This window comes from Zonotrichia albicollis, chromosome 9 (assembly GCF_047830755.1).
Source record: "Zonotrichia albicollis isolate bZonAlb1 chromosome 9, bZonAlb1.hap1, whole genome shotgun sequence".
NCBI classification, from domain to species: domain Eukaryota; kingdom Metazoa; phylum Chordata; class Aves; order Passeriformes; family Passerellidae; genus Zonotrichia; species Zonotrichia albicollis.
In genome coordinates, this window is record NC_133827.1 from 38676248 (window position 1) to 38696836 (window position 20589).

At 43.3% G+C, this 20589-nt stretch overlaps 1 protein-coding gene across 8 annotated transcripts in view; it reads right to left on the bottom strand.

The window, feature by feature from the left end:
- Positions 1-743: 743 nt before the first annotated feature.
- LOC102062060 (uncharacterized) overlaps positions 744-20589 on the bottom strand; it is a 191920-nt gene continuing 172074 nt past the window's right edge. For 7 of the 8 annotated variants that reach the window (XM_074547471.1, XM_074547465.1, XM_074547469.1 and 4 more), the window contains 10 exons: positions 19739-19867; positions 18579-18710; positions 13574-13702; positions 12518-12643; positions 11981-12109; positions 9704-9832; positions 9260-9388; positions 8417-8542; positions 5819-5947; positions 744-5426 (listed from right to left, as the gene is read on the bottom strand). In XM_074547471.1, coding sequence (XP_074403572.1) covers positions 5347-5426; positions 5819-5947; positions 8417-8542; positions 9260-9388; positions 9704-9832; positions 11981-12109; positions 12518-12643; positions 13574-13702; positions 18579-18710; positions 19739-19867 — 1238 coding nt within the window. In that variant the 3' untranslated portion in view covers positions 744-5346. Of the gene's footprint in view, positions 5427-5818; positions 5948-8416; positions 8543-9259; positions 9389-9703; positions 11397-11978; positions 12110-12517; positions 12644-13573; positions 13703-18578; positions 18711-19738; positions 19868-20589 lie in introns of those variants that run through there. The other variant, XR_012581682.1, reaches the window with a different exon arrangement.

Genomic DNA, 20589 nt, shown 5'->3' on the forward strand with positions numbered 1-20589 from the left:
TATTCTGTTCCTTGTTGAAAACTGCAGGAAGAGTGAAGTAAATCACGCCAGACAGAACCCTGCAGCATTACACAGCTCGATTCAAAATGTTTGCCCTGAAATTTCAAAAGGAATCCAAGCCTGCTCTCCCAGAAAGCAGCAAGCCAGAGCTGCCCACTTTTTCTCTGACAGCTTGATCTACCGTCCCCCCTTTGTTACACATTTTGAATTCAATTTAGCCTGCTACTTCCAATTAACCGGCACACTCTTACTGCATTATTTGGCATTAAGCAGGCACACATGTTCCTTCAGCCCCTGCCAATGTGAGAAGACAATACCCTGAAGGTGAACCAGGCCATTTGCTGGCAGAGCTGGGCTCTGGGAAGTGCCCAAGCAGGCTGATGGGAGGCTGCAGGTGTGTGGTTTCAAACGCCTTCAAAGCACTCCGTGCCCAAGTCTTCCCAAAATGTTACACTTCACAACCATCCTCTCCCAGCAAGATTTATGCTGTGTTTTGAATATTTCTAATACTCTGGAGTGCCAGAAAGCTCCATTTGTCAGGCTCAGTCACTGGCCAGGCTGCCCTGGTCAGGGATCATATACAAACCCATTTGGGCACAGGTCATTATTTATTCTACACAAACTAGCAAAGCAGGTGTGATTTCAGCCTGTTTGCTCTGAATGTCAATTAGTTCGGTAGAATAAAATCTCATCTACAGCATAAGCCTGTTGCTTCACAACTAGAAATGAGGGAAAATCAAGACCAAGTTTTAATGACATGTTTATATAAAAAAAAATCAGCATCCTTTCACTACAACACGTCTACAACAGAAAGTACAGTACAAACCCGAGATACATCCCACACATTTCTTGAAAAGGGATTACAAATTCACAGAGACATAATATTGCTATGCAAGTGCTTATTAAAAGCAATAAAAAGAACAAACCCAACAACTCATGCTCTACAAGGCTGAGATTTGGTGTTTACTGCTGGAAATTGCTTTACACAGTGACAGAACTTAAAGCTGTGACCTTGCCAAAGAATTGCTGGGCACAGTTGCAGCCCATGCAAAGAGCTACTCAGGTCAACCTGAAGGAAAGTCCTTCAAAAACTGGGGGCTGAGGAGGTTTCTAGCCTAAATATAAAAGTATTAACACAAGAATGGGAGGATGGAGGCTTCTTGGTCCACCAGCACTCTCAAAGATTGTTCCTGAGCTGTACTTTGCTCTGATAAGAAGCTGAATTCTGACAGAGTCACCGTTTGATCTGCACACTGAAGCCACGATGGCTCCCAAATGTGTCTTTGCCTCTTCTGGGAAGGACATGAAGGTATTATTTCCATGTTTGTCCCGTTGGCAACTCCTGACACTGTGCTGGTTATTACTTACACAAACAGAAACCTGCAGCCAATCAAAATAATATGGTTGGCAAGGAATCTGGGCAAACTTTAATAGCTATGGTTCTTCAACATAAAAAGGATAAAAGTAGAATAATAATTTTTGGCAGGGGAAGCGGGGAATTTTTTAAATTCTGATTGTTTTCCTATGAGGATAGTGTTAGTGAAGTCTAACTTAAAACATGCTGTTCTGGTTTCATGAATTCGCAGGGAGCGAGGTTCTGCTGGGCCCACTGAGTTACACTCAGCTCCTTCCCTCTCCTGCTGGAGTTATCTGGAGCTCACAAGGTAAGAGAGGGGGTTTTGGCACAGGAGCTGCATGGCTGAAATAATTCCAATGTCCTTCTGAAAGGAGTTATCTGCACGTGCAAGTGCGCTGCAGAGGAATACACAGAGCTCTCTCTGCAAGGAAGTGTAATTAACTTCAGCCTCCTGGGGAACACAGAGCCAGCCTCCACCAAGATGGACATCAATCCAACTATAAACCCCATTCTCACTGAGTTCTTCACTTCCATTTTCAACAAGCCCCAGTGCTGTGCTCAGGACTGCATCAGCCTGACACTCCTTCACTGGAATCTGATGAAGCAAATAAGCAGAGTTGCGTTAATTTAGTAGCAACTACACTCACTTGCCACAAAATTAATCCCTGGAAAAGCTGATTTAGTCAGTTTTCCATTAAAAAAATCCATCCTGTCTAATACAGACTATTTTGTAGGCAAAGAATTAGGTAAATCTGTTAAACTGTAGTAAGGAGCAGAATCAGAGCAATAATATCAGAAGCAAATAAACTTCCTTAATTAGTAGTTAATAATGTGAAGTTGTGGCTCTTCTAGAAAACAAAATCCTGTAAACATTTTCTCTGCCTTATGAAAAAAATAAGAACCAAGATAAGATACTCCAACTATCTTAATCAAAATTTCTCTTTTAACGTTTTTGAAATCTTTAATTCTGATTTTTACCTGTATATGACTGTGCTTTGTTTTGGAACAAAAGTCATGCAGAGCCACAAATCAGAATGGTCTGTTTGATGGCACTGAAGTGAACTTCCTTTCCAAAGATAATAACATAAAGAAGCTAAGAAGCATTTTGAATAAAAAAGTCTATTGTATATGGAGTGGTTTGCATGAATTGGCATTTTTTGATTTAAAAAAAGTTTGCTGAAATACTTCCCAAAGCAGATCTACTTGGGCCCTTAATTCATTGGCAAAGACTCAGTATCAGTCATTTAAAATATGTGTTTCATCATGTACCTAAAACAGTGACATCCTTTAAAAACACGTAATACAAAAATCTTTTATTTCCTTATACTACATATTTACAATTCTATTATCAAGGTACTGTGGAAAATGTAAACAAGAATACATGGGTGTAAATAATATGGCTTGAGAAAGGTTTGCCCTTTGATTAGCTGCTCGAATCACACATCAATCTACAAAAATAAGAGAAAAACAGTACATTTGATACACTCTGCTGTCTGACAGCAGTGTCAAGGGGTTTATGTGCTGAATAAGCACACCAGCCTCTGGGCAGCTGGAAGGAACTGGAATGTCTGGAATGTGGCCAGGGGATGGGCTGTCCTCAGAAGAGAAGACCAAGGCTGTACCCAACTACCCCATGGGGGCTGTGGGGAGAGGAAGCCAAAGGCTCCTCAGAGATCCACTCTGAAAGGATGAGAATCAGTGGAACAAAGATGAAACTGAAGAAATTCTGATTAGAAATCAGAGAGAAAAAAAAAATGGAACAAAAATGAATTCTCCACTAGGACAGGTTCAAAAGGTGGTGGGATCTCCATTCTTGGAGATATTCAAAACTGGGTGAGATGAATCTCTGAAATTTGACTTGAATGATGAAATTCTGACCCATTTGACTCTGAAGTTGATCAGGCTTTAAAGGGAAGCTCAGACCTTCAGAGGTTTTCTACAGCTTTACTCACTCAATCATTCTACAAAATATCTTAAGTACAGTGTGACACTTGCACTGCTGCTGTAGTTTGGCTCTGCAGTAAATACAGGGCTAAGACCAAAATATGCCAACTGCTCAACTTGAATTGCTCTTCTCCAGCAGTTGCTAAGATTATATCTCATTGCCTCACAGGAGATTTACCTTACAGGTTCCTGTTCAGTGAAACTGCCCCAAATTCACACAATGGTAGGATCAGACCCAGGCCATCACACCTCCAAAAGAACATTTAAAATATCACTGCCTTGCTGAGAGTCACACACTTCTGGGACCATAATTCTGCCACACTTACATTGAATTAACTTTCTAGTGACATTCATTGAGCTCTACAGAAGAAATTAAAAGAGATCAGCATCAGCCCCAGTGATTTTCTGGCTGAAAGCACAGTTAGTTAATTAATTTTGACACATTCACAAATGCCTTTACTTTCAATACCTACAAAGTGATGAATAACAACAATAAGACTTCCATGAACGTTGGAAAACACCTCCCAAAACTGTATTGCCTCCCATAGATCACAATTTGAAATAAACTCCCAGGGGAGCAAGTGCCACTTGCTTTGGCCTGGACAGTCATTGACTGCAGATTTGTTTAAGACCTTGGTGAACCATGGGGGAAAATTGTTACCTCACCTTCCCATCCAACCTCCTGGATCCTGCTTCACCAACTCATCACTTACCCAACCACAACTTCTTCAAAAATTCCAAGGTTCCATCAATTATTGTAATTTTGTCTCTTGCAAAACAAAACCATGCTCTTGCAGAGCTGCAGTTTGCTCTGGTGGGAAATGGAGTGTCAGTACAAGAGCTGGAACTGCCCCTACTCTGTGCCTACCATGGTCCTGATGCTCCTTCTTAAGTGCACTTTTGATACAGTCAGAATAAAGTGGTTACTACACAGATTTTGTAACTCCTAACCTAAAAAGAGGTATAAAGAGGCACTCTGAAATCTTTTAGTCTGGTTAACAGAATATTAAAATACAGAACATACATTTCTTTATAATGAAATAGTTCAATATCAAAGGAAAACCTGTCTAAACAGACAAAATAGCACCAAAATGTCTCTGCTCTATGAGGTGGCCACCAGCAGCTGTTGAATGGGATCAGGACTGTTGTGAGATGACTTGATAGAAAACAAATTGCCCAATAAAAGCACAAACACCAGAGACAGTATCTTTAAGCATCTCTCCTTGCTTACTATCTGCTTTCTCCACTCAAGATAAAACCTTTTCTGCATTAGCAGATACTGTTTGATGAGAAGTGCTGCACAGTTTGGCTTGACAACCCACTGAGAAATTCATCTGGCAGGATGTGAGAACACAGGGTGCCAGGAGAGTCTGGCAGATGACACCACGCTCTTTGGAAGGCAGATTCAGGCAGAGACCTTCCCATCAGTCAAACCACACCAGAAATGCAGAAAATGCTCTTAAATAAATTAACAGCGTGTTGAGGACTCTTGTCGGATTGCAGCAGATTCTTCTTCAGCTAAAAGTTCAAAATTAGACTGCGTGCTTCTCTAGAACACACCACGTTATTCAAAGAGGAATTAACTTGATAAATCCCTCTAGTTTCTGTGCAATGTGATTTTGCAATGAATCTGTAGAGAAATAATCTGTGGAATACTCTTCAAACTTGGTGCTGGTTGTCAAGTGGGTTTAGAAAGTCCCTGATAGGGAGTGTGGCTCATTCCATGGTGATGTGTTACATGCTGCTTATCCTGATACTCTCTGGAGCTGCTCTGATTAAAAACATGTCCAGGCTTTCAAGAAATGAATTATATTAATACCAGAAAGAATGTCCAGAGTAGATTAATGGAGGGGCAAGAGGCTAGGAATGAACACATGAAACAGATTCAACTCTTTAAAAGGATCCAGCTACTAAATGGCCTCTGTAGTCTTCCATAAGAAGTGTGAATACTTCAGTACAATTCAAGCTGAATTGAATAACTGTTTTCATATCCAAATTCAAATACCGTCTGTGCATATAAAACAGTTCATTTATTAGTCCAAATGTTACTGTTGTAGAGCTCTTGGAAAAATACTCCCTCTTTCTTGAGCTTGTTCTTCATAAAAAGGAAGCTTTGGAGGGCCACCTAGAGAATTAAGTAGAAACATGGTTTCAGGTCCATATAACCTAATACTGAAATATTATATAGATTATACAATTTACACTTAAGTAATTCAATCAATGGCAGCCTTGAAGAGAAGGTAGAGGAGGGAGTTACAGCAGCCTCCTCACAGAGGCAGAGAGCAGGCAAAACTATAAAACACCTCCAAATCAGAAGGTTCCCAAAGTTTTTCCTAAACTAAAGGAGGAATTGTGATTACTCCACAACCGAGAGGAAACTTTCCCTCCGAACTCTATTTCATTAAGAAGAGAAATTATCCAAACAATCCAATGGGTTGACCCTCCCATCCAAACAGACCACTAGCAGGGGCCAGAGGTGTTTTACCCCCCAGGGAAGGCTGTACCCAGGCTGGTTACCTTCAGTGCAGGTTGGGCCCCTCCAGGAGCCGGGGCAGGCGCAGCTCCCGTTGTGGGGATCGCAGCGGGATCTGCCGGCACACTGGCACCGCAAGGAGCAGCCGGGGCCGTACCTGTCTGCCCCGCACCCTGCAAGGACAGGAGGGTTTGGGGCACGGGGAACACTCCTGGCAGCCTCCCCCTGCTGTGGGATCAGGAAGCTGCTCAGACACCCACATCTGTTCACATTCAAACACGACATTTGGGAAAGCGCGGCAGTCGTCGAGTTTCGTCTGCCACACGCTCTGCCCAAGCTGCAGCCCAGCTGTCCCCAAGAGTTCCCAGAATGGAAATCATGGCTGGTGTAAAAACAGGGGTTGACAGCCCAACAGAGAACATCTTGGGATCTGCTCAGGAAAGTTGGTGTCAGCATCCTGGATCCACACTATCTATCTCCTGCCCCTGTCCCTCCTGCGTGGCTGGGCTGTCAGTACGTGCCTTCCCTCACAGAAGGTGACACTGAGAATTAATCCATTTTATAGATACTCGTTTCTTGCACAATTCTGCTGCATCCTGGCAAATTAAACCCACACAAAAAAAAACCTCACTTCCAAATGCAAATACATTTCATACCTAGGCTGGTAAATCCTCACTGATATTTTTTAAGTATCGGAGGACAGGCAGGAATGGAAAGTGAGCAGCAGGGTCGCAAGGCAGGGTGTGAAACACACAGAAAACAATGCCCCTCTCTCCCTCACCTCTCTGAAAACCCTGTAAGCAGGGAATTTGCCTTCTCCCACGAGCACCCTCAGGTAAATAAAGCTCTGCTGAGCCCTGCAGCCCCAGCACGTGGGAGAACTCACCCCGTGCGCTCTGAGCTTGGCCTTTTCAATTAGGAAATGTTATGAGAAAAGGTCTCCCCAAACACCTCTGGACCTGATTTTAATTTATGTAATACCACATTTTCATGTTAATAACAATGTGTATTTAAGACATCTGTTTGAAAGTCTGCAATGTTAATTTACCACAGAAAAAGAACGCCCATAAAAGTCTGTTATATTCTCTCTCTCTTTTTTTTTTTTTTTTAATTAACATTTTGCCTGTTTAATGGGTGCTTTACCAGAGTTCAAATTAAAATCAGGCCTTTTATCTTTATGGCTGCTGCACAGTCACAGCTGCTCACAGTTATATCACAGATGAACTGAGCCTAATTGAAAATAAAAATGCAAATAAAACCTACCCCATAACAGCTTTTCATGGACGGGGGCTACCCTCACTGATTTAAGAAAAATAAAAATGACTCGCAGAGTTTGTGAGGAAGAAAACCTCAATTCCCATTTTTGGTGCTGAACTTCCCCCTTGCGTTCCACTTCTGCCTAAAGTTTTACTGCAAAGGCCCAGGGACACCCAGGGCTGTGCGGGCACTGAGGGTGGCTCATGTTCCCACTGGAGCAGTGCTGCAGACTGAGAGATTCATTTCCTGACCACAGGACACTGCTCAGAGGGAAACAAATCATTTTCCATTTTAGTTTTGCAAGTTGCACTAATGCTTAAGCTCACAGCAATTTGTATTTATAACAGCTTGCTTAAATCTATTTCTGCCCCATCCTAGAACAAAAGGAGAAATAATTTTCCCCCTCTGCTCCAGGGGCTCAGGAGGATTTTGGCTCCTGGTGAAGCTCCACAGCAGCACATGGATGTTCACTCCTTTCATGTTGTTTGTCACAGCATTGGGATCAAATTCTGACACTCAGTTAAACCACTGCAATTCCTTTTACTCCAGTGATTACCCTAAAACTGCTCCATCACAATCACAGAATCCCAGAACAGCTTAGGTTAGAAGGAACCTTTAAACTCCCCTGGCTCCAACCACAGGCTTGGGACACTTTTCAGCAGACCAGGTTGCTTCAAGCCCTGTCCAACCTGGCCCTGAGCTCTGATCAGAGCCACAGCTGTGACCAGAGACTGGATCAGGATCTGCCACTGCTGCCTCTCAGCCCTGCACCCAACCCCACCAGGGCACAGCACTGGGGCTGGTTTTACCTGCAGGAAAAATTTCTCACCTATTTTTATATCCTTGTTACAGAACAATTCTGCTCCTGTGGGCCAGCACACAGCCTGTGCTGCAAAGCAGGGAATTACATTTGGGTTAAAAGTCCCTGGGCTGCTGCAGCTCCACACCCTCATCTGTGGGGATTCCAGGAGAAGCAAATCCAGATCTGGACATACTTATGCATTGGTCTGAAAAGGGTCACAAGTGTCAGTGTGACAAAGCACACAGCAACTGGAGCTCTTGGTCCCAACTGCACCCTCTGGAGTCTTCCCCACTACATTTGCAAAACTTCTTGGTCTATTCTTCCTGTGTTCTCCAAAACTCAAGGCAAATGACATTTTACAGCTGACCCATGAACAACTTTCCTATCAGTATATCAATTTAAATATTGATTAAATCAAGAGGTACAAGCCTGCTGATAAAGGTGTTGATAACCACAAAGAGCGATTTTCTACAAACAATGTGTTCTTCAACACCAGCAAATGTCCTTTCACAGTTATTCAGAAGCCAACAGGTCAGAGTCGTTTAACAATACACAGTCCAGCCCTTAAAAATATTGCCCTTACCAATGTCACACTTGTCTCCAGTCTTCCCAGGTGGGCAAAGGCACTTCCCAGTCTCTGGGTCACAAGGAGCATCTCCACAGTCACACTGATGCTGGCACCCCTCACCAAACCAGCCCCTGGCACAGCCTGACAGCAAGAGAAACCTTTAGATGCATGTTTGAGTGGCAAAATGTACAACAAACCCAGAGTTTTCCCAAGATGTCTCAGGGGAAAGCTCATAAAGGAAATCAGTGTAAATGCCAAGTTTAATGAAGAAATCAAACATAGTGGAATGGGCACGTTATTTATATGAGCTCTCCTTCTGTTGGGGTTGTCTAATCTAGCTTCTCAAAGGTATCTGTAAATCTGTCCCAGAAATGTAGCTGGCACTTATTTTTATTTTTAATTACAACTCTCTAGAAGACCCCTCCGTAACACTCAACAGGTTTGACATGCACCTATTTAATAATCTTATTTGGAGTTTTAGAAGCAAATTTAGAATCAGTAAAAGGGACTTATTTTTAATAAATGGCATGTGGAACTCATTGTTGCAAGACATCACGGAGACCAGGACTTTCACTGTATTAATTGGAACCAGAGTAGTTAATTTATAAGGGAATGGGAACACCCAGCTGTAGAACAGGAAATCTGTCCCAAATTCAGTGTTTCAGGATATTCATTAAGCTCAAAATATGGAAGAAGTGGCTCTCAACAAATATTTCAGTAATTACATGATGTTTTTTACAATGAGTTCTGCTTTTGGGGTTTTTTTTTGGTGTTTTTTTTTTTTTGGTTTTGTTTTGTTTGGTGTTTTTTTTTTTTTTCCTTTTTCTTTTTTCTTTCCTATCAGAGGTGTACCAGTACCTTTTTCACAGTGGACACCATGATAGCCCAAAGGACAAAGGCACTGTCCTGTCACTGCATCACAGCTTGCTCCATTTTTACAGGCACAGGCCTGAAGACAGCCCAGCCCATAAAATCCAAGGGGGCACCCTGAAAAATTAAAATGAAGAAGGTTCATGGAGAAAATAATACACACCATTAAAATCCTCTGTATTCTCTGTGACATTCCCTGGCAGCCAACAAAAGAAGATATTTATCCTTAACTCTAATAATGCCATGGGTTTTTAAATTTGTACCACCCAGCATCAGAGACATGCAAGATCTGGAAGGAGGTGGATGATTTGGGACATGCTAAAATTTTCACTGAACCAGTGAGGTGTTTCTTAACTCCTCTGAAGCCCCAAACCTGTGACAATTACCAATTATTACCAATTATTACCAATTGCCCCGAGTGCCTCCACTTACTGTGCTCACAGGAGCGTCCGTAGAAGCCTTCGGGGCAGCTGCAGCACCCTGTGAACCTGTCACAGGTGCCATTGTGCTGGCACAGGCAGTCCAGGGAGCAGCCAGCCCCATACTTTCCTGGGAGGCACTCTGCTGGCAGGACATGGACAGAAAAACAAACAAAAATCACTGCCCTCACCCAGAAAAGCTCATATGTGACAGACTGCATTGCCAAGAGATGATACCCAGAGAGTAATTTGCAGACCAATGAATATTTGTTATGAAGACACAGGATTTCTGCACAACTATGATTTACATACTTTGGTGAGAAATCTTTTATGTTATATAGATGTTTGAACAGCAATTTCCTCACTTTTAACAGTCTGCCTTTTTCAATTTCTCTCTTCACAGACTCGATGCTGAACCCACACCATGTGTTGTAAAGCCTTGTAGTGAATAGCATAAATTAGGTTTTCTTTTTTCTTTCTTTATCTACAGCAATATTTTCTTTTAGGCACTTAAAAAGTGTGAAAGAAAACATGAAGCTTTTCCTCCTCTGTGTTATCATTGGAGTTCACACTATTCAAATTCCTAATAAAACCAGGAGGATCTTTTTCACACATAGCAACAGTCTGTCCATGTATAATGAGCTATCTGCTTTTACAGAACTAAACACGTCTCAAATTACTGAAAGCCAAGTCATGCAGAAGGGACTGTGCCAATATAATTAACCTCAGCATCATCTCTGAATAAGTTAACTTCCCACTGCTGGGATAATTTGAATCTGGGCAGACGAACTTAAACGAGCGTGGCCGTCCAAATAATCAGATTGAGAACCCTGCAAATGCCAGACAGGATCTTCCAGGAACATCATATCTAAGCTCTATTAAAAGGATGCCTGATTAGCTGTCTTTGATTTCCAGTCACAACACACTCAAACCCACACTGCTGTGGAGATCAAGACTCAATTTTCCAATAATTTCACTCCCACTGTCAAAAGATAAATAGTGAAGCTCTCTCTAGTGATACAACACACAGTTCCTTATGCAGTGTGTGCATGTCTGCCTCCTGTGCTCCACTCTAGAGATGTTTTATCTATGAGATACACCCATAATCCACTTCTCCATGTGGGGCTACCTGCAGCACTCTGCTGAGCCTTGGCAGCCCCAGCTCAGCCTATGGGTGACTACAGAGATCTCCAGAAACAGGCAAAAAAAAGGTGGCCTTTGCTAGGTCACCCAGATATTGGTTAACTGCAAATGTTTTTGAGCCTGTGCCCAGAGAGAATTCACTGCCCACTGAATCCTCAGAGCACTCACACTGTGAGCAGCTGCATCTTTCCTGTCCTCCCTGCTCCTCCTCTGCACACAGATGCACAGCAGGGCTCTGAGTCTCCTCAGATGCAGAGTGGAACAGCTGCATCTCAGAGTGCTGCTAAAAAGTGTCATTTCTAGATGACACTTTTATATAGGGACGCTCCCCTGTAACAACCAGTTCTTGGTATAGATAGATATAGAGTTTGAGGTGAATATTTGAGGTGTCAGGGACAGAAGTGCTGTAAATGAGAATCTGGGAAGGTGTTGAAGAGCTTGAACCATGGCAGTTATGATTTAATGATGACATTTGTCTTGAATGTGTACTTACAACTATTTACTTGCATTTCATACCGGTAAACTTGTTTCCTGAACATTCAAGTCCATAACAGATATCTCTTACCCTACAGAGAAAAATAGGAGCACAGAAATGCAGAATGGTTTCAGGGAGATGGACAGGACAGTTGTGGGACGACAGGGCTGACAGGGGACATTCTGGAGTAGAATATGAGCTTATTCTGTTAGTGTGCTTTGTCTTGCACAAGGGACAGGTGTCATGGAGAATAAGGGTGAGAGAGCAGGACAATCTCAATTGATTTGGACAGATGTTGTCAGAACATCTGGGAAGTCAACACATGGGAAGCTCAACTCCAGTCCAGAGTCAAATGAAAGAGAACACAACCAGTGAGGTGAAAGACACAGGCTTCCTCTGCTCTGAGGATTAAATGGAAGAAGACAAAACCCAACTCTCCTATAGACAAAAGAATGCAAAAGTTGGACTGGAAAAGAAATAACAGAGTGCAGAAGAAATAAGGAGTGTGCAGGGGAATTAATGAGCAGGGCTCAGGAGGAAACTGTCTTTGAAAAAAGACCTGAAGCTCTAACTAGGGGCAGTTCTGAAACTGTCCTTGTCTGTGTGTGTCTGGGGACACTGCAAATCCCAGCTTGAGTGTACAAATCCACTGCCATGGAAGCAGGAAATCACCTTCCTCACAGGATCTTCCTGTCCAGCCGAGCCCGCAGGTGCAGTTGCCATCCACGTGGTCACAGATGCCACCGTTCTGACAGGTACACGTCCCATGGCAGTTGGGGCCATACTGTCCCTGGGGACACACTACAGAGAATTAACAAAGTTTGAAAAAACCCAAAAATTAGCACCCCAAGGAAAGGATGAATTTGACAGGGAATAAATACAAACACATGTTCCCCACGTGTATCCCAAGTGACTAGGGTTTCGCTAGGGTGGTGGGACACTACTACATGATTATTATTAGTTTCACCCAAACACTCTGTCCTGACACAGCCCCTCAGCTTCCTGGAGAGCCCAGTGCCCCAGAGGGTGGCAGGGAGGTGTGGGCAGGATTAGGCTGGGTGATGGAGCGAGGAGGGACAGAGGCTGCGCGCCCCAAACTGCAGCCTTATCAGCAAAGGCCCTGGCTGTGAACAATGTCTGGCACTGGGTTTATTTGCTGGGTACTTTGATGTGTCACCCCTGGGAGGTGACCTGGTGCTGCTCTGTTACCTTGCTGACAGGCAGGTCCCGTGTGGCCGGGGGCACAGGAGCACTCGCCGGTCCGTGGGTCACACTGGCCTTTGCCACAGGCACAGGGCTGGGCACAGTCCTTCCCATACCAGCTCTCAGGGCAGCCTGAGGGAACACAGGGTTTGTTAAACACCCACAGGATCCAATGGCAGTTTTCATTTTCAACATAGCTACAATCTCTGGGGAAGAGCTGGCTTTGTTTTTATTCCCCTTAATGCACTTCAAAGCATCAACCATGAAGCCAGAACCCATCCAAACACATGACTGCTTTACCTTCTGAGACTACTTGTGATCATAAATACAATCCATGATTATAAATAACTTGTGATTATAATAATTATTCAATAAACTTGTGATTATAAACATAACGCACAATTTCACATGGAATATTTACTCTTTCCTATCTGAAGAGTGAATTACTGAAATATCAACTGCTCATTTTTCCAGCTTAAAACATCTTTCCTTCCTTAATACTGATGCTGCCCAGCAATGAAGAGCAAAGCTATGGGCAGCCAAACATTCAAACATTGCCTCTCTATGAATAAGCTGAAGAGAACTTCACAGAGACCAGAGCTTTGGAAGCAGCACAGAAATTCAGCCACAGCATTTAGCTGTGAAACACAGAAGTAACAGTAGGGTTGCCATGGAGTCTTTACCAGTTTTGCCATGACAAAACTTGATTTTTTTCCCATTTATTGAAAGGAATGGCACCATAGCGTGAAGAAAAATATTGAGATAATTTCTCAACCTCGAAATTTTGGACAGGAAGAAGGAACTTGAGCAATTCATGCTGAGCTGGCTCTAGAAATAAACTTGGGCAAGCAGGTTGTAATCCTGGGGTAAGTGTCCTTGCTTCTATGCATGCAGGAGTGAGGGAAAATATTTTGCAAGAGATTTTTTTACAAAGCTGGAATCCTGATTTACAATTCAAGGAAGAGGTAGCTGGGATCTGTCTGTTTTTCTTCAGACAAGCTCTTATGCAAATGATTCTCTTTGCTGTGTTTTGACAGGAGCAGAACACGAATGTTGGCTTACTTTTGCTGCAGTTGGCTCCAATGAAACCGGGAGCGCAGTCACAAGCTCCTGACGCGGGGTCACAGCGGCCTCCGTTCATGCATTTACAGGGATTTTGGCAGTTTGAACCATAAGTACCTTCTGGACACCCTGTTTTAAAAGAAAAAATAGCCAGCAATTAAGTTAGGTTGCTACTGGGCCTGTTGCATTTCATGCCTTATGCACTTTGTCGCCTTCAATCAAAGTTTGATTTTCATTTTCTAATGTTATTCGCTTCCAGAGGGCCAGTAGTAGGCATTGAGGAGCAGATGACTCCTTTGGACAATGTGCCCTTGGGACAGCTCTGATTGCACTGTCAAATGCTGGAGAGCTGGACTGAGTGCTGCTGCTCCTGGCTCTGTGCTCTCCCATTCCCCTGATGCTACAGTAGCAAGAAAAGCAAACCCCATTCTACAGAGGTTTTCCTTTTAGGATTTCTGTTCCAAATGAATGTATTCCCTCTTTCCCTCCTACAGAGGAGATATGGGATCATTCTCCCTCTTCCTTTGGGCAGCAGGCACATAGTTTGTCCAAGTCAGTGAGAAGCTGTGAGCCATTTCTGCCTCTTTTAGCAGCTGTTTCATGGATATGGGGTAGGTCACATCTTAAAATGCGTAAGTTGGAGAAAGTTTGTTCCCTCTATAACCTACTCCTTCCCTGCAAACTGGAGCTGGCACTGTTAGTGCCTGCCCTGAGAAGTTGTGGATTCCCCATCCCTGGAAATGTCCAAGGGCAGGTTGGACAGGGCTTGGAGCGACCTGAGATAATGGAAGGGGGATGGACTGGAACTGGATGGGCTTTAAGCTCCCTTCTAACCCTGTGGATGGAAGACCATGAAAATGTGTACATGACAGCAACTCAGAATTTCAGAAGACACCTCCTCAGAAGATAGATACAGGAGGAACATTATTTAAATGCAAAGCCAGAAAATTCTCTGAGGAAAAAAGAAGCAGCTGTGATTTGTAAAGAACCACAAGAATCACCACACCTGGATGGATTGCTGGGCCAGTGTTACAGGACAACAAACTGTCTATGGAGAGGTTTTCTAGGGGTAGTGAGGATTTCTGGTTTCTTTTTGGACAGCTAATGTTCAAGGAAAATCAAACAAAAGATCAGGAAGATGTAAATGCATTTGCCACACTTTATGCCTTCTGCATGATCTTTAGTGATGTTGGCTGGAACTGAGGGGAAGAGCTGGGCAGAGCTGCTGGGCAGGGGCACCAGTGAATCTCCAGTGTGCCACCTCTGAACTCCAGAAATGCAGGTTATTCCCCTAATTTTCCAGTGTAGTGGAAGAAGGAGTAGCTGGTGCTCAAGCAGCATGATCATCATCCAACAGTTCCACTTGTGCTACTACCTCCAAATGCCATTTCTTTGCTCACCCCTTCCTTTTCTTCCCTGGCAGAAGGAAAGTCTGTGGCTACTTTAGAAACCTGGTTGAAAATATATTTGCTCACGTCTCCAAGCAACAGATCCCTTGCAATCTGTGCACAAATAACTTCATGTATTCTGTCTTTCCTAAGGCTCGAAAGCAGGGCCTGAGTGGCTGGAGAAATCTCTGGCTTTTCTGAACTATTCAAGAGTGAGGGAGAGCTTATGGGAAGCTTTGAAGGGGTGCCTTTTAAAATAAAACTGAACCTTGGCTTCTGCTCAAACCAGGATAGCAGATCATCAGGACTAAGCAGATACACGCTTTTATAACGTGCAGATACTCTCCCCAGCCCTTCCCAAACACAGATTCCTCTCAATGAATGCTCTGTTGTCAGTGCTTCCATCTGCCAGGACTCAAAATCTGTTTCATGTGCAAGCCCTGGCATCAAGGAGTGAGCCCTGCAACACCCCCTTCATTCCCACCAGGACTTCAAGGGAAGGTCTCATCCAGATTCAATTATTTAATTACTCTGTGTGAGCTTCTCTTTTCCTCCTTCTTTTCCTTTTGGTCATCACTTGGATTTTCTCCTTTTTTTAAGAAATTCTGTCTCCCAGACTCCAAAAGATGCTGCTTCTCCCTAGCAAAGCTTTCAGAGCTATTCCTTAGCTCAAGGCTAGCAGGAGCTGCTCCATGACTGGGATGCAGCAATTCCCTCCTTCCCAAATTCTTTGTCCTTGCCATATTTTAGCACAAGAAGGAGCAGCACACGCAGGGCATGTTCAGCTGCTGCACCGTGCACATGCTCAATAACAAGGCCACCTCATCTGTTAGTACTTTGCAGAAGAATTTTGAGGCAGATAACGAGGGCAATTTGCACCATGTCCCACCATTTCAGCAGGCTCTGCCTTTGCAGAGAGGGCTATTCTTGCACCACCAGTTATCTCATAAAGACATTTTCTAATTTAACAGTTTCCTGCGCTTCTGAGTTATGTTTTTTCTGTGAACAAAAGAGTGGCAGCCAGATTTCCACCTCATTTCCTGATTTTCCTTCTGCTTTGAGTGGGTTTGTCATGACCAAGCGCTCCTAAATCTTTCCATAGCAATTGCACACACTGAGGTTTTCTGACCATTGCTATTAAATCACATTGTCAAATAATCCCTTCTGACACATCCTGTCACTTTCAGCCTGAGGGTGAAGCTGGTGAGATCTTTCTGGCTTTGGGTACTCCCAGCCCAGTCAATGTCACAGAAACATACCATGCCTTTTTTTTTTTTTTTTTAAATAATTTCACCACCACTTATTGCTTTTTACTCCTTTTAACAAGTAGACCTGCCCATCCACCAAGTTATGGACAAGTGATGGGAACCTTATTGCTAGCTTGTCTGCTTCCTCTGCACCATGCCAAGAGACTTTTTCAGCTCCTCACTCCAAAATTTGTGAACATGAAAGCCCCGTTGCTCTTGGCTCCTGGAAATTTGACTTCCCAGCCAACTACACCTTTTATAGATACTTTCTTGAACCTTTTTTTCATAAATACAGCAACAGTTGCCAGGAACTGTTTCCAGCAGCATCCAACCACATGTTGACTGGACCAGGGCCCGTTTGGGAGCGGCTCCCTGGGCTGGTTTAATATTCCATCGAGAGCTTCTTCACCCTGGAGCAGCCCCAGCTTTCCCTGCAGGCAGGACAGCAGGAGCTTGCAGCATTCCCACCAAAGTCACGCCAGCCATCCTTGGTTTTCAGTCAGGCACTTCAGAATCAGGCCCACAATCTCTCCCTCCACTGACCTGAACTTAAAATAATCCACAAATAACTGTTCTCCTTCTATTTTTTGTGTCTATGAGCGGCACAGGGGACAACGGGAACAACACCAACATAGATGAGTATTTTTCTGTGAGCTTCCATAATTTCATTATTTCACCAATAAATATCTAACAAACCCATGCTTAAGAATTTGCTGTACATATTTGGAATCTCAGAGTTCAAAACACCATGAAATCTCAAATCTCATATGCTTTAGTTTTAATCCCAGCTACACAGAAATCCACGGCAAAAATCCCCCCTGAATGCAGCAAAACTCATTTTATTATGCAATGAGTATTTTTATATCTTTTTTATCAGAACTTCAGTGTAATTGTTTAAACATTAAATTTTAAAATTCTGAAATAAAATCTTTAGTATCTAAGTAAGTTTGAGGACGTTTACTGTAACGAGAGATTTAGTGCTATGTGCACAGGTAATGAATACTGAGATATTGCTACATAAAGGTAATAGGCTGACCACGATTAAGTCTTTTAAAATGATCCTGTTAAATAGTTGATCTCCACTACTGCTTTACTACAACATTTATTATAATCTAATGTATAATGGATCCAGATGGCTCCAGCCTCAGTGTTGAAGGCCAGGTTTCGATCTCACTTACAGCAAAAACTGATGCACAGAGGAGGACAGGATCAATCCTTTGTATTTTATTTATAATTTATATTTTAAAAGAATAACTTGTGATGACGTGATGGCAATACAAAGGCCCATCTCTAAATTAAGCCGTTCCCCTATTTCTGCTAATGGAATAAAACAGTGGTTTAACCCTTACTAGAGCTGTGCGTGTGACAGCTGGCTTTTGTCACCCCAAAAGGCAATTAAGCCAAACAGAGCTGTGCGGGATTCCCAAGAAAGGGAAATCAGCACTCACTAAAGAGAGAAAAATTGAACAAGAAAGACAACAGCTTTTTCTTTTTTCCCTTTTTTTCTGCTCTAAATGAGACTACTACAAGCCGTGGAGTAAAACCAAAATTAAAGTTGTAAATAAAAAGGTAATTAACTGTCTCCTTTATTGGCTGCTTTGGTATATGTTTCTTATCAGTTGCCACATTCCACCAAAAACAACTTTACAGATGTCCTAAAATACCAGCATGAGCCATGTGGATCTGGGAATATTTTTTATGATGGAGCATTGGGCCAATTGGCATTTTGTCCTCTACACTAGTCACCATTTTTCAATCCAGAGTAACAGTTGGTTTAATTTGACTGTTCCTCAGAAGGCTCTGTAACTGAAAGGACTTTATGAATCACTTGGATTTATTGCCAATTTCAGCTTGTTGTTTTCTCATAACCATTTGTCCTTACTTGAGCACGCAGAGATTTCGGGAAGTATTTCGGACTTGGTATTTGGAAATGAGAGAGCTGCACAAAATCCAGGTGTAGCTGAGAGATGCAACGCAGAGAATGATCTTTACATTCTTTAGCGTGGCATGAGATTGGGAAGAATTTAGCTGGTAAATCTGGTAGGCTTAAAAATTAATCTGAAGGATTGAACTTATTACATTTTTGAAGTAACATTATTAATTAATTTTTTTAGAATTAAAATATGTTATAAAAATTTTTAAAATTAATTCCTTGCAATAATACAACTACTTTTTCAGTGTAAATTAGCCCACCCTATGCTTACTCCCTATACTATAATTTATTTGTAATGCTGTAACTTTCGTACTATAGTTAGCCTCTACTTCTCTCAGTCACCACTGTACTGACACGGATGAACCCAAAGCTTCAGTAGATGCTCCTGAAAGACTCAGTTCTCTTTCAGAAAGGCAGAAACCCCCAAAAATACTCACGGAGGTGGCACTGTGCCCCATGGTAGCCTGGGCTGCAGGAGCAGTGGCCGGTGACAGGGTGGCATTCCTGATTCTCAGCAGAGCACTGGCACACTCCCTGACAGTCCTGCCCATACGTGCCCGCTGGACAAGCTTTGGGAAGAAGAAATGCAAACCAATAAATTAAATTTGTCTTGGTAAATATAGTGCTCAAACAAAGAGCGGGCTGAAATTTATTAAATAAAATCCCTGCCTACGGAATGACGCTCTCCTGCGGGACTTTGGATTTATTACATTTACTTGGGGGTTACTTGAATGCTTGATTTTGTTTTGTTCAGTCAATTTGTGCCCAACTGTCAAGGGCCAGATACAATTTTCTTGTCACTAGAAAAAAAATCATAGGGAAATGTCAGGTGAAATTGACTAAAATAACAGTGTAACTCCCAAGGGACCAGGTGTGTGGATAAAGACATTCTGCCTTTTGCAGGGAGTTTAAACTTGCAAAGCTGCTGAAACATCAACATCAACAGGTTTCACTCTGCTTGCTGACAGCCACATTGCCTACAGGTTTTGGACCTTCCACATTTAATTCTTACATCTCATTTCCATTAAGCTGCCCTGGTTGTGGGTCAGCATTTAGAGTCCTCTGGTGGAGGGTAATGGACACTGATGTCAGTCCTTTCAATTCTTATTTATTGCTGGTTCTCCTTTGGCTAACACAAGGCTCAGGCAAAGTTTTGTAGGGAGGAACAAAATCAGGGTGTGGCAGCTGGGGTCAAAACAGGAGCCTGATTTTAAATACAGCTCTGGGGGACCAAACTCCATGCTAAGAAAGCAGAAAACGTCCTTTCCATGAGCTCTGAGAGGTGGAATAGATAGCCTAGCATAGGGACAAGGCCAACAGAAGCTGAACTGCTGCTTCACTGGCTGTGGGCAGGGCAGGGCTCCCCTGGCACATCCTCAGCCTGTTTGGGGACAGTTCAGCCCCTGGCCAGCAGCCCAAACAGAACTCAGAGCTGGCCAAACCACCCAGGTGAGGGACAAGCACCCTTGGCCATCTCCCCTCCCATCAGGTTGGTGTCTCCTCCCTCCTCAGGCACCACACCACCACATTCTGATTCCATAAACAGATTATAAAGGGACTGGCAAGGGAAGCATTTGAGCTGTGGCAAGGAACTCACCCTTGTGGCAGCCGTGGCCGGTGGCTCCCGGGGGACATCCGCAGGCGCCCGTCCGGTGGTGGCAGGCCCGTCCCGCGGGGCAGCGGCAGCGCCGCGCGCACCCCGCGCCGTAGCGGCCCGGCAGGCAGGCTGCGGGGACACCAACCCATCAGGGACAGCACGGGGACAAAGCCACCCGCTGCAGCCCTGCCCACTCACAATGTCACACTCGCTGCCCCGACAGGCGCTGACCGCCAAGAGAACGCTTTGCGTTAGACCTGAGGGCGTGGGGAAGGCTTCCACAATGGAATGATGGAACTGGGATTGTGGGTGGGGAGATTGAACAGAAGTGTGTGATATCACAGGGTGGAAAACTTAAATTATTAAGAGATAAAGTTTTAGAATACAGTAACATATAGTATCAAATATATTTAGAATATAGTATATATGGAAGGTATATTTTTATGTATCTATATGTAGGAAAGGCATTTTGTGCTGCATCTTGTGAGCCAGCGAAGGCTTCCTGAAGATAAGAAAAACCCCAGGTCAAGGAAGACACCAAGGCTGTCCCCATGACAACATGATGGAAGAGAGAAAGTTAAAAGAAATGGACACTAGCTAGCTCACAGAATGACGTGGCTCCTTGTTCACCTACTGAGAACTTTGTTTCTTATGACCAATGGGCAGTGAATGCATCTGTTAAGTAAATCTAAACATCTTGAAAAACTATAAAAGCAACATGTTGCTATAATAAATCTCTCTTATACACCTTTCTGATGGAGCCTTGGTGCTTTGCACCGTGCCGCGCTCTACAGCGACATCTATATATTTAGAATATAGATGCAGTATTTACATTCTCTGAACATGATCTT